The sequence below is a fragment of the Lissotriton helveticus genome, chromosome 2_1, assembly GCF_964261635.1.
Source record: "Lissotriton helveticus chromosome 2_1, aLisHel1.1, whole genome shotgun sequence".
NCBI classification, from domain to species: domain Eukaryota; kingdom Metazoa; phylum Chordata; class Amphibia; order Caudata; family Salamandridae; genus Lissotriton; species Lissotriton helveticus.
Window position 1 is genome coordinate 2,080,049,921 of NC_136059.1, and position 14,554 is coordinate 2,080,064,474.

A 14,554-nucleotide genomic window follows, 5' to 3' on the forward strand; every position below is an offset into this window, starting at 1 on the left:
AGGGGAGAGGCGAACCCTGGATCAGAGGAGACATTGAGGTCGCCTGCATCCTCCAAGTCGTCCACTCAATCTTTCTCCGAGTCACATTGCCGGGCAAGAGGATCCTCTGACCCATCCCAGTCTTCAGCCGCATCTGGTGTGGAGGGGGCCGGTCGCGGCGCCCTCCCAATGCGCATCCCAGGTCGGAACAAAATGGTCCAGGAACCAGGGGAAAGGGAGGGATAAACGGCCCCCAGTGCGGCGCCGAGGGTGGAGGAGAGGTCGGGCCGGAGCGGCAACGCTGCACCTCGTGGCGCCGGAGCCAGAGCCAACGTCGCAGGATCCTGTGGAGCTGGTGGCGGAGCCGCCGGGCCAACAGGATGTGGACACAGGAGCGCGGGGCCCAAAGGCGGTCCATGGCAGCAAGAAACTCTTGCACCTGTTCGGGAGTTGCCGACTGACCCGGGTATGGCGGGTAGGCTGCGGGACTCTCAGGCTCCAGAGGAGCCGCAGGGGCGAAGCCCCTGTCCCCCTCGTCCGCCTCCGAGGAGCGACGGGGGGGGGGACGTAGGAGAGCGAACACGCTTCTTCGACCTTTTTATGGTGTTGCTTACCGGAATCCGAAGGCGAAGACTTGGAGCCAGAGGAGCGACGGCTCTGATCCCGTGAGTGGTCCCGGGAGCGGCCACTAGATCCAGAGCAGCGGTGTGACGAATACTGGACCTCCAGCAATTTCCTACGCCGCTCCCGCAAGGCCTTCGGGGCCATGGCTCGACAGTCCCGGGAGTCGTTGTCGGTCTCCAGGGAGTTGAGGCAAACATCATGGGAGTCCGCCACCGACATATTACGGCGACAGGCCCCACAAGATTCTAAGCCGGGCATCCCTACGTGCACCAGGAGAAAAAGGGCAAGACAAAAGTCTCAAAATAGCAGTCAAAAAGGGACTAAGGTACGTGCTCATTCCGGATCTGCGCTTACTGATGCGGAAAAAGAAAGAACTGACGTCAGCGTGCATGGGTGGCACCCAAGTACTCTCTGACGTCATCTCGGAACGGACGACACCAGTCAAGGACTCAGAGCCGCAGGACGCCACCTACTGACGCGCAGGGGTACTGCTAAGCAAAACTTTCTGGATCCAGTCTGACGCCTGGGGATATACTAAGGTAAGGAATCTATCACCAACGTGTCTCTTTCAGGTAGGCTATACAGTGGGGGAGAAAGTATTCCTAGCTCCTGGTCAGAAGCTACCATTACACTCATTTTAAAACCCAATAAACATCGGCTAAAGGTTGATTCTTACAGACCTATATCCCTTTTAAACACAGATTATAATATCAAATCGGGAATAATGGCTTCAAGAGTAGCTAAGGTGATAAAAGGGGTTGTGCATCCGGTTCAGAGGGGTTTTATTCCTAGGAGGCAACTTAATGAGCTAACTTTCGAGATGTTAGGAGCAGTAGATCTGGCGGAAGTAAGAAAAATCCCCCTGCTGGTAGTGCAAAGCATTCGATCAAGTGAATTGGCAGTATCTCTGGGAGGTCCTAATCGGTTTTAATTTCCCAATAAATATGGTAGAGGCAGTGAAAAACTTGTATCAAAATCCCAGAGCCAAAGGGTTGATCAATGGAGAGCTAACAAATTGGTTTAGTATAACTAGAGGAACAAGGCAAGGATGTCACCTGTCTCCGCAGGGCGTACACTGCGATTCTTCCTTTTAACTTTAATAGATTTGAAGTAAAACTGGGGTTATACGCAGATGATTTGATTATATATACTTTTAATCCCCAGGAGGCGATACCCATTTAGATGAGAAGGGCGGAAGAGTTTGGCTCATTCTCTGGTTATAAAAAGTAAATGAAGCTAAAACAGAGATTATGCAATGGAATGAGAGAATAAATATTCAAGGAGACAGAACCCAAATGCGCTACCTGGGTGTGATAATTACACAGAAGTTGGAGGATATTTCGAGGGCGAATTGGAAGAAAGTGAGCCAGGAGATAGAGTTTATTGTTAAAATGGGTGAATTTACCATTAAATATGTACGGCAGGGTAAATCTCAAAGATGGTTATACTCCCGAAAGCCACTTTTCTTTTTAATTCTATCCCTCTAACTTTCAGGAAAGAGGATATAGCCAAGATGCAGAGAAAAATGGAGAGTTATATATGGCCGGCAAAGGGACCCAGGATAGCATGGAGGAAGTTGATGAAGAAAATCGGGGCGGGGGGAATGGCATTACCGGATCGGCTTGCTTATTGCTATGCCTTTCATTAAAAAAAAAAATCTGTACGTTAGCAAATAAGCCCAATAGGTCATCTTTGAGCTTATTATTTTCTGCAATGCCGAGGGATGTTAGTCAAGGCCAGCGCTATTTCCTTTTTAAGTACGGAGACCCAAAGTTTAAAAAAAATAAAGTCAGATTGAAGGTTTTAAGCGCTGCATTAAGAACATGGATGTGTGTCCGGAAACAATTGCGACTTACATACTATTCTACACAGACCGATTTAGGAATCTCTGGGCACCCCCGAATGCTTGAAAGATCAATTGAGCCAACCATTAAAAGCAGGGGCATATTTTATTGGGGATACCTTCTGAAGGATAACATTAGTGAGTTGGGAAACTCAGCAACTTGATTATGGGGAAACTGACAAGGTTTAAATATTATTAATTAGGCTCCTGGTGGGTAACTCAAGAATGGACACAGGAGGAGGTTAGACCAGCTCACAAGAACAGATGATTGGAAGAAGGACATTTCCTTTTGGTACTGGTCCTTCGTAGAAGCAGAGGATACCTTTGACGCGGATATTAGAAGTCTATGGGGCGAAGAATTTAGGGAGGAGGAAGCAAACACTCTGTGGATGGACTCCTTCGTTATGCTGCGAGTAATTGTAAAACCTCCCTCACTAAAGCGTAATCACTTATTTACTGTTCAGAGAGTTTATTGTTCTTCTTGGAAGTTGTCGAAGGTCACAGGTAATCAGTATTGCTGCCCAAGATGTAAGCATGAAGTAGATATGTTCCTGGAATGCCCAAAAATTACGCAATATTGGTTGAACGTATGTCATTTTTTAGGAGCGGTCCGGGGAAACAGATGAAGGTAAGCCCACATTTAATATTCTTATGGCTCTCGCAAGAAGAAGGGATGGAGAAGGAGGTTGGTTCTATGTTTACCATTTATGCGGTAATATTGGCAAGGCGCAAAATATGTGTGAAGGGGAAATCCGAAAATCCACTGAACTTTACTGACTGCTTAAAGAGTGTTATATTAACTAGCGAATCAGATATGGCCTGTGATGCAGGAAGTAGAGATAAGATCTGCACTTTGTTAGAATGGAGAGAAAAGACAAGCGGGTGCAATGATTAAGCCAAATAGTGCTGGCGGCTCTGGTGTCTCCAGACATTTTCAGCAGGGGCGCACAGATAGAAGTGGAGATGGGACCAGTAACAACATCCCTCTTAAGGAGTTCTCCTTTTCCTCTTTGATGGCGATGGCCTTCACACCGAATAAAGAGAGATAGGAAGAGACTAAAAATGAGACTTGGCAAAATGAGGACAAAAAAAAAATATTCGTCTTGGGTAGCATGACATTTAAATACATACATACATACAGACTAAGCTTCCCCAAACCCTTTTTTCAGTTTCCAAATGGGATCTAAATTTAGTCCTAACCTTTCTCATGAGTCAACACGTTGAGCCCTTAAATTCATGACATTTTGTTACCAGGAAATCTACATTTCTGCTAGCCATTATATCATCTAGGGGAGTGAGTGGACTACAGGTTCTACTGTATTCGGTTATCTTCACTGTATTTTTGAAAGACTAGATGAAGACCTTGAAAACAAATCTGAACACATACCAGACCTGCAGGTCTAGGGACTTGAATAATCTACTTGACTTAACTGTAATGCCCTTGCCATAAACTTGCCTAAATTGTGTTATTGGAAGCAAATATTTATTTTCACCAAGTAACCTTTTTTTCATTATAACATGAGAACATTCAAATATACGAGTTCAGAACATCTGCTGTAGAAATAATCTTTTGTTTAATTAGACAACTTTTGCTCCATGAATAAGAAGTTTCAAGCCCATATATAGTGTACATGGGACTCCTGACTTGCCTCTTTAGCCCCTTCGACGCTGTGCGGGAGAATTATTGAGTGGGCGTGTTTCGGTCGGCCAGGGGCCGTCCGCCGCACATGCCCACCGTGACGGACAGCTGGGGGCTATCCTGAGCACTGAAGAGGTTAGATCACGAATAGCTTTGACATCATGGTGAGGGCAGGAAGTTGGAGTTATTTTTAAAACTCACTTTTAAAAAATACATCACTAAAGCATGATGTGATACACGCAATCATTTACAGGCAGCACATTTTTTATTGAAATGTCAACAAACTTTGCCACTCACAAGCAGTTTTAATGATTAAACTATATAGCTACAAACAAACAATGTGTTTAAATCAGGTGTCAGCAAATATTGAACACTTGGACATCACCAAGGAAAGAGTTCTGATCATATTAAAATCTGTTTCCATCACACTTCAGAATTATAAAAAAAAGTTATTTCCTTACTGAGGATATATTTTGAAATATTTGTACAGTTAATTTGCAATCTATTTAAATGTTGTGTCTTAGAGAAAACAAAACTGAAAATTCTACAGCCTCTTTTCACTCTGCCTGCACTCCCACGAGTTAAAGACAGATCACAAAATCCTCTAACTTTGCAGTCAGAGACAGGAAAGTAATCACCAATCTCCAGGATAAAGTAATAAGTAATTTGTAAGACGGAATAAGCTGACATGCGACCTCTGTCTTTGAACACAGCAAATGTAAATAAAAACAAGATTTAAGGCATTTTTATTGCCGATTCACTTTTCTGAATGAACAGAACCCCTGTTCTTCGCCAGTTCAAACTCTCTCACCAGGATGCCCTAAAATAGGTTGCCCTAGAAAAATTACTTACCATAGCAAGTAGACTTTTCTAGGCCTATTGATGTACATCTTCCTAATGTCAAATCTAAAGAAAGACATGACATTAGTAACGGTTGAGAAATGATAAAATTCACTGAGGAAACAATTACTAGAGGAGACGGAGTGCAAGACCAAAAAGAGAGGTGAAGACACTGGGGAGATTCAACTTGAGTGTAAACCCCATTGTAAAACAATATGATGCAAACAAAATGTATACCTTAAAAGAAGCAAAAACCCTGATGAGTATAAAGCAGATATGGGATTCAGGAGAAATGTGTGCTTGTTTATTAACAAAGACTTACAAAGGAGTAAATAAAAAACATTATCACTATGACCAGAGACAAGAAAGGAAACAACTTCGAGTGATGACTCAACTGCAAATGATTTTTCAGAAAATGTACACAAGGTTGTATAAAATAAAAAATAAAAAGGCATCAATGACAAGCAAACAAAAGACTTCTAAAACAAGCATTGGCATAGCCAATAGGTCTCGCTTTTGGGACCTTATAAGTGTTTAGCCATGCAACAGTTGATGTTGTTGCACCAAGGATATTGTGCTGCATAACTAAAAACTTGTACGGTCCCAAAAAACGAGACCTATTGGCTATGCCAATGCTTGTTGTAAAGTTGGAATTACAGACATTTCAGACTGCTTGCCATCTGACCTTCGTCCTGGTACTGCCAGCAGGAGCAGCGCAAGGCTTCCACAGAGTCACCACAAATCCCTCAGGAGGCTTTTTAAAAGGCTCCGTGGCCAGTACGTGTGGAATATAAAATCATCAGGTCCCTGGGCAATGCATGTGAGCTTGCGAGGCTAGTCCTTCGGTGCCTAGCTTCTTTGGCCACCTCTGCTAGGAAAGCTTCCTTGCTCGATAACAGTAATAAGCCACCCTCATGCTTTGCCCGCGGTTCCTCAGCACCTGGACGCTGGAATGTCTGCAAGGGCACAGCTTGAGTGGCAACGGGTCGATGTATTAGGTTTGAGATAAATTAGTGATTACTGAGCATATTGGTTTGCAATAGAAGGCGTAAAAACATATGCAAACTGACAATAGCAAGAGAATGATCGAAATACTACTTTGGAGTGATGTCAGATGCCACAATTTGTATTCATAAACTTATTGGTAATAATAGGTTGGTTTGACTGAGAAAGATTTCTAGAGCCAGGCCTTAAAAATGTGTTGTGTATTCCACCATTACTGCCATTCGCGTCTGATGCTTATTTAAGTCGCCAAGAGAAGCTGAGCTTTGCACTAAAGCTGCTGACAAGTAGCTAGAGGTTTCGAAATTCTGAAGAGTAGGACACAGGCAACATACTTTTTGTTACCATAATTGTGTGTCCAACATGTTTAAAGGTAACAGCGCAATTGGATGCTACCGAGAGAAGCAACGCTTGAAATGCTTACCAGTGTGTCTGACGCTTTTATTGGTGACTAAATCTGCTGTGGCTACCAAATGCTTATGCAAGAACTGATGTCTGGGCGCCAATTACAGCAGCCGTGACTTCCAGGCATTTATGAGAGTTGCTGAGAGTTCTCCATGCTAAAGAGCGTAACTGTGGCTTCCAAGCATTAATAAGGGGCGACAGTGTTTCCGGCAAAATTGGGAGCAGCGGACACTTCCTGGAATTGCTAACGCGGGTGGCCCTGCTTTGCCAGTGCAGTGGATGTGGCGAGGGCTTCCACAGATAACTAAAGTCGTTTGGGCCCAGATGATTCTCTGTTTATTCGAGGCGGACAGCTTTCTTTTTATTCTTTCTGATGAGGTTTTTGTTGCAGATGATTGCAATTGGGCTTTAGGCAGCATTTAAGCGTTTAAAAAAAATAAAATCTATTCAGCACTATTGTTTAGCAGCGGTGGGGGAGTGAGGAGGCTCACGCCCCCATCCTGCGTTGTTTTTTTTTTTGTTGTGCGTCTGCCCCAGCGAGTTACTGACGGGTCTGATGCAACAACATTGGGAAACATTTAGGCGATGCAGTTCTGAATGTTCGCTTGGCAGTAATGTATCTCTGCATCTGACAAACAGTAATGTATACCTGGCAACCTCTTGACTCAACAAGCGTGGGCCTGCAAGTTAAAGCCACGTGCAGTGTTTACCTTAAGGGAGCGAGCAGCGGCAGGCGCGATAATTGCAAACAGATGGCACCGCTGCTCCCTCCCGCAAAGGTAAATGCTGTACATGCAGGAGGGCTCATTTAAAACAGTGCAGTACATCCACGAGTTTCCAAAAAAGTACGGACGGATTCCAAAAGGTCACTAGGCGAGACCTAAAAAGGATTACTATACCATGCTTACCCCCACTAAACAGAGAAAAACGGAACATGGAAAAATGTGAAAAAAATCAACAATGCAATGATAGGATAATTTATAGGATAATTTATAGGCAAACTTCAGGCCCGGGCGCCTTTCTTATCGAATTAAATAAGGCATTTTAAGAGATCTTGGTGTCATTTTAGACTAAAATTTACAATATCAGAAACAGACATTTTGGGAAAGAGTTAAGAGTCCATTATAACGGCAATCCACACATTTGGGAGGAACCCTTTTTGTGCTTAAACTATTGTCCAATTTCCTTAATAAAGGTTGATGTCAAATCTTCTGTGAATCTGAAAAATCGCCATGGAAAACTTTATTAAAAAGGTGATAAAAAAAGAATTGGGTTTTATATAAAGGAAGCAAGGTCAGGATACTACTAGTCTATTTTTTTATTAAATTCCTTTTATTAAATATATGCTCAGTACATTTCGACCGGTTTATATGCATATAAAAGTATTCCACATTTACAGTGTTCAAAAATCTCCAATAACGAACGAGGCAATTTTTCATTTAGGTTATATCTCTTTACATTGCTGATCACACAAAATCTATCCATAAATACATTCAATTACTAGACTATTTATTGACCTTTCAAGATTAGTATCAGTTTTACACCACCCCTGGAATAGTAATAAGCCATGATGCTTCACAACATGATATGGGAAGAACTTTTCCTCAGTAAAGGATAGAATGAATCTAGCTAAGAGTCCGATTACTAGTCTACACTCTAAGTAGAATTGTTTCAAAGTGATGATGTTAGATAACAGTACTCAATCCTCAGAATTTTCTTCAGACAAAGAACTCTGTGGGCTAACCCAAATACTTACAACGGGTCTAGAGCTTGACCATTGCTTCCAGTTGTTGGCTAGGTAAAACTCGTATTTCCTTGCTTCTTGTTCAACGGCATTCCTTCCTCTTCTTGTGGTGGTCCCTCCCTTGGAGCATAACCTTACCACCCTTTTGACTGGCTGCCCTTTGTCCCTGCACTGCTCAGATTTCGAGAACTACTTTTTTCTTAAAGCACTTCATGAGCGCGCATGATTTTTCAGGATCTTACCCTATTCACAAATTCCTGCCCCTATCCACTTTCCAGAGTGCTCCCTGTTGCTCCCATCTTTCACTTAGTCCCTGCCCCGGTCTGTTGGTTTTTATTCCAACCACCCTTCACGTGCCCCACATCACCCACACCTGTCCATTGTTTCCTCCTCCTTGCCTTTCTTTATATTTTTATAACTTCTTCACAGTCTGCCTCACGCTCTCACATGCTTCACCCGCCCCCCATTCCTTTGTAGCTACCCTCATAGGATTTTTTTTTTTTATTTATTTTTTTTTTTAATTGCTGGACCTGCCAACTGCCATTTGCTGCTGGCAAGCTCCAATTCTAAAAAAGCCACTTTTGCACAAGCAAACATCATTTTTGTATCCATTCAAAACGCAATGTAATCTTTGATCAATAAATTAAAGAAACACGTAGGAGCCACTAATGTTGAGATTTGTACATGAGCATCACTAAGCTTTTTTTTTTTTCTTTCTTTTTGACGATGCTGTAAGCATCAGCGAAAAACATTTTCCTTCTTACTGATGATGTACTGCATTGCCAGAGAATATCAGCAAAGCCAATATTGCAAAGGCAAGAACAATGATGTCATTATGTCATTGAACATGTCATGAGTGATTCAATACGCAGGGCATGGCGGGGTGTGAGTTATTGTTAGCTCAGTAAACTATAACTGGTGAATTTCAGTTTTGTTTAAAATGTTACGTTTAACTGATATTTTTCCTTAACTATGCAGGTCACTTTAATGTTTGGTTTGCAGTGACATTTTTTTAATGTAATGTAAGATATTACCATCCCTAACCTTTTTTTTGTAAGCTTTTTTCCCCTTTAAACAAAGTAAGATTTTAGTAGTGTTGCTCAAGTTACGACTTGGCCATAACTCTGCAAAGTGTGATTTCCCACCCACAGGGGAGACTAGTGAACTTAGTTCAATATACAAGACAGGTTATTGTAGTCCCTCAAAACACTATTCAATTTGTAATGAAGATAGACATAGTAGAAAGTAAAAATTTGACCCAGACGACTGTCGCATCAAGAGTTGTATCTATGTCATCAATCAGTGGCTTAAGGCTTTCACAGTTCTCAGAAAGATAAAGTCAGACACTTGCGTCCAATGGCAGACATCAAGGATTCTGCATAAATTGGGAAAGATGGAGACCTCCATTAGCAAAGATGTAACGTAAGATGCAGTGGGATCTCAGGGGCTTTACGTTATTAGCATTCCTAACTAAATCACATCCAGTTATGTACAGCTTTCTGTTATAATGAAATGAGGAGAAAAAAAGAAAGAAAAAAAATATCAAACGAATTTCTTTTAGAGAAGAACAGTAGATCTACACGGATTTCTGAACCTGGTTGTTGGCACTGTGGTGCCCTTTCCTTCCACTGTCTTGTCTTGCTATCCTTCGCTTTATAAAAAATAAAAATACCAAAAGACTTCTTAAAAACACACACACACACACACACACACACACACACACACACACGCACACACGCACACACACACACACACACACACACACACACACACACACACAATTGGTCTTCAGTGCTGACCTTATTTGTGACGTAATGCTCCTCATCCACCAGCTTTTAGCACTGAGTGACCATGTGAAGGTCGAGGAAAAATTAGTTATTGCATTGATGAAGAACGTGCAACACACAAGTGCCATCGAACAGACTTATTCCTTCATGTTGAACATGAACTACATATGCATTTCATTTCTGTACTAGAACTAGATTTTGCTTGGCAACAGAGGATGAAAGGCCAATGTCTTATCACCTCAGAAGAACCTGTAATTAGGTCAGCCTCAGAATACAGGTGCCTACCATCAACAGATAAACTCTGAAATCTATACGCCTGGCTGTTCCATATGGATGCCAGAAATGCAGAGCTCTTCTGTACTACTAGAGTCATCACTGGATTTGCATGTCCCAAAAATTTACATCATTTGAAGGATCTGGCCCTTGCAGGAAAACTCTTAATTCAGTAAAGATGAGCATCGGCTTTCCTCTTCAGTGTTGTGAATCTATAAAATCAGAGTAAATAGAACTGACCAAGGTTACGACACATTGATCATCTATGTGGCAAACTGTTTAGTGATTTCTAAAACAACTGCCTTTTAGAACAGCACAAGTAGTCCTAACCAATGTTGGTACTAGAATCCTCCTACCTACGAGAGCCACTCAGCACTGGAAACCCCAGATGGCATATTTGAAATCAGCTGTATATGAACAAAAAAAAGCTAATAAGGGGTGCTTAAAAGCATAGTATTGCATGAGACTAGATATCAGTTAAGAGATTTATCACAATTCATACACATCTATACTCATGGAACAATAACTGTAGCTGGAAACAAGCATAGCTGAAATAAACCAATGTAATTATGCAATCCAAAAACACTTCTGCCACAAACTAGCATGGGGGTTGCAGCAGGCAGTTCAAAAGTGCAGCAGTATCAGACTTCTTTGAATGACAGGACTAAGGAACAAGCTCACAATCCCACACTAGTGCTCTCATTAAAAGGATTCACTTGGCAAAGGAGAACAAAAAAGTCAGTTTAATGGATTGAAGGACAAGCTTTTAGAGTTCGAGTCTAAAAGATCTGGAGCAAAGAAACATTATATTATTAGTCAAAATAGCTACATTCTCACCTGACCGCAGCAAAAATGTTATCGCCAACTTGAATAATGGTTCCATTTTTTGTTGCTTCATTTGCCCCAACAAACACTGGTAGTTCATCTGGAGAGTCCCTGAAAATTAACAGTGTAGAAACAAGCATTAGGGCATGCCAAATCTCAATCTAGAGCATAAGATTCTATTTTATGTATAATTCCAAACTATTCTAAAAGCTATTGGTGATTATGAAACACAAGACCACTACAAATTAATTCCAAATGTCCTCTCAAATTTACCATGCAGTTTAGTTTTTTTCACCTTGCCCACAATGTTAATTAGAGCACTGGCAAAACAGACAATGTTACATTCAAATCTCAACTAGGAGTAGATTTACAACGTTTGAGTACTTTTTTCGAATACTTCAATTTGGGACAGTAAAACGTTTAGTTGTTGGGCAGCTGGAGTGTAAAGTATGGTCAAGAAGCAACCACAATCCTTGCCAGTGTAAGGCACAACCAAATTAACCTGTGCTCACCCTGTTGGTAGCTGGCACAGTCCAGTCAGGCTTAACTCAGAGGCAATGTTTAAAGCATTTGTGAAACACCTCAAACAGTAAAACTATGAAAACACCACAAAAGAATCCCATAACAGATTTAGAAAAATTGAGTATTTAAAAAAAAAATAAAAGTAGACCAAAACAACAAAAATTCATTTAATAGAACTGGAGATACTGAATTTGAAAGTTTTTTGTGTGAAAATAGCGACAAAGCGCCAATCAGGGATATCTGGTTGCGGTGAACTGAGGCAACGCCAAGAGATCAGGCCAACCGTAATGGAGCATGGGCCAGCTACAGTGTACAATAAATCCTGTGTGGATTAGCGTTGAAGATGCAACGTGCAGCTGAAGCAATGTATCAGTTATGGGATAAGGCAAGACTGCAGTGCAAGGCAATTTTGCTTCCTAGAGGATCCCTTTGATGGGGGTTGTGATGCTAAGACCAGCGTTGGGGATGCGGCACCCAGTGGGCAATACAGTGGTTCCGAGGAGCTGCGATGCAGAATCCAGCAGCTTTGAGGCAGCCGTCGGAGAGGATCTAGGCTGTGGATGCACCGTGCCATCAGGACGATGTGTCCGTTCCGATGGCTGCCGAGGTGATGCAGATCTCTGCAATGGATCCAATCCACGCAGCAGCGGTGATAAGTTGGTTCTGCTTGGAAATGCGCTGCTCAGCAGTGGAGATGCATCAGTTCTGCTCGGGGATACGTTGCTCCGCAGAGAAGGTGTGTTGTTCCGCTAGCAAGCACATTAGGCCCACATCCAAGGGGTCAGAACTGGGGTGGAACAACTTGGCCGGGTAAGATCACAGATTGCAGAGTCCAGGTGCATGGTTGAAGGAAGCCTGTTACGGAGGCTTCAGATCAGGAGGCCAGTCAACTAGCTCTTGGAGTCACTCGGGGTTCAAGAGATGCAGTTCCATTCTCCCTAACCCAGGCAAGAGGGCAGCAGTTCTGTATAGCAAAGCAGGAAGCCATCAGAGTGGAGGTCCTTCAACAGCACGGCAGTCTTTTTTGCTGGCAGATTATCCACAGGTCTAGTGTACTGAAGTGGTGGTGCCCAAGGTACTTTTTTTATACACAGTTGTGCCTTTCAAGTGTGGTGCCTTAGAAGTGCACAGATGTTTGGCCTTCCCAGCCCTGGTTTCAGACTAACGGCAGGGGGTATGCAGCCCTTTGTGTGGAGACAGGACACAGCCTATTCAGATCTACGTGAGGCTGGGCCCTGGTCCTCCCTCCTATTGTGTGTGGCTGTCTAGGAGGAATAAACGAAGCCCAACTGTTATCTACACCAAGTCATGTGACCAGAGACTGGCTGTGGGCACCAAATGGCTTAGGCAAGAAAATGCCACTTTCTAAAAGTGACATTCCCAGAATTGTGATTTAAAATCAGACTTCCCCATAAATTGGAATTTTAAATTGGGATTCCGGAAACACCAACTGTGAATCAACCATCTCTTCCCATTTGGAAATTACACTTATAAAGTGTAATATGGTAATCCCCATGTTATCCTATTGGGACGATCGGCCTTGCAGTAGTGAAAAACAAATGTACAATTTTTTTCTCTACTGGGACATGTAAATATTGAAAGTAGAGGTCCACTTTTTAAATACACTGCACTCTGCCCTCCGTGATGTTCAGGCCCTACCCTGGGGTGACATATGCATTAAAAAAAGGGAGGTTTGGGTCTGGCAAAAGGTTTAGTTTACAGTGCTTCAAACATTTCTGGAGGATTTCACAAGTACTGAGAGGCCATGTGACCTCCACACCCAATTTAGCAGATTGAGACTCTGGAAGAATAAAAATACCGGAATGTTTGAAGATTTTAATTGTGGCAAAAAAGGAAACAGAAAGTGCCAGAACATGAAACTTCATACAAAAGATACAACTCTTGCCCCAAGAGCTTTCTCTGCTGTGGAGGATTATAATACTGCACTCTGAGGAGCTCGTTTAAGGAGACGCTCAATAAAGAAGGCCATTAATTGACAGCGACAGGTACAGTCTTATTGTGGTGTTGTAGCCTTACGGCTAGAGGGGTCGACCTTGAAGCTGGGGAACCGGGTTAGAGTATCAGCAATGACTCAACCTGTGATTCTGGGCAAATCACAATCTTCCCGTGGATGTGTTAATCTGTCAAAAAAACTGGTGCTCATGTAAAGCGCTCCGATACCCTGTGTCTCGGGTCTAGTTAGCACTATGTAAAACTCTATAAAATAAAAAATAATAAGAGTGAAATTCTAACTTCAGAAAAAACAGTTTTCTGTAACAACTCACTATGTGTATTAAGATCTAAGATACACTTTTTGAACGAGGTAAAAAGTGATGTCAAGGGCAAGTCTACTAATCAATGGATCTGTGACAGATAAAATTAAACCTACTACTAGTTTGTTCAATTTCATCCTGTTTCCCCTTTCAAGCCAACACCTCATGCTTGTGCCCTAATAGTGGTCCTCACAAATTTGCCATAAGAGATACAGTGAGACAAATTCAAAAAGAACAATTGATGGACAGAATGCAGAACAAGGTCATACATTCACCACAGTACCGAGATCTGGGCCTAAATCCATAGTTTTTTGGCTCATCATGCCATTCCAGTTTGAACACAGCCATATGCAAATCAGTCTTGATCTTGCGCCCAATGGAAACAGTTCAGCCTGGACTGCCAGGCCAGGTCCTCCCTTTACTGGGAACAAGCATCCTAGGACCGGTTTCGGGGCTCACGATGCCACGGGATTCAAGCTATCCTGGCTGATATGGGGTGAAACCCCGAAACCGGTCCTAGGATGCTGGTTTCTGGTCCAGGGAGTACCTGGCTTGGCAGTTCGGGCTGGACTAATTCCACTGCCAGGTCTAAATTGGGGTGGCATGGTGAGCAAAAGAATGATGGATTTAAAACAGATCTCTTGACTGGTGTAAATGTTTTAATTTGTTCTGCATTCCGTCCATCAACTGTGTGTCTTTTACAAGAAATACAGTGACACATATCAACGCAGCCTTAAACCAGTAAAACGTGCCATCCTACTATTTTTACCATGGGCCAAAACATCAGAATAAAGGTGG

The 14,554-nt window shown here is 42.6% G+C and overlaps 1 protein-coding gene across 2 annotated transcripts in view; it reads right to left on the reverse strand.

Moving 5' to 3' along the window:
* The window catches only part of HPF1 (histone PARylation factor 1), a 141,012-nt gene that overhangs the window by 107,711 nt on the left and 18,747 nt on the right, over window positions 1–14,554 (reverse strand). For both annotated transcript variants that reach the window (XM_078677059.1, XM_078677060.1), the window contains exon 4: window positions 10,974–11,072. In XM_078677059.1, coding sequence (XP_078533185.1) covers window positions 10,974–11,072 — 99 coding nt within the window. The remainder of the gene's footprint in view (window positions 1–10,973; window positions 11,073–14,554) is intronic.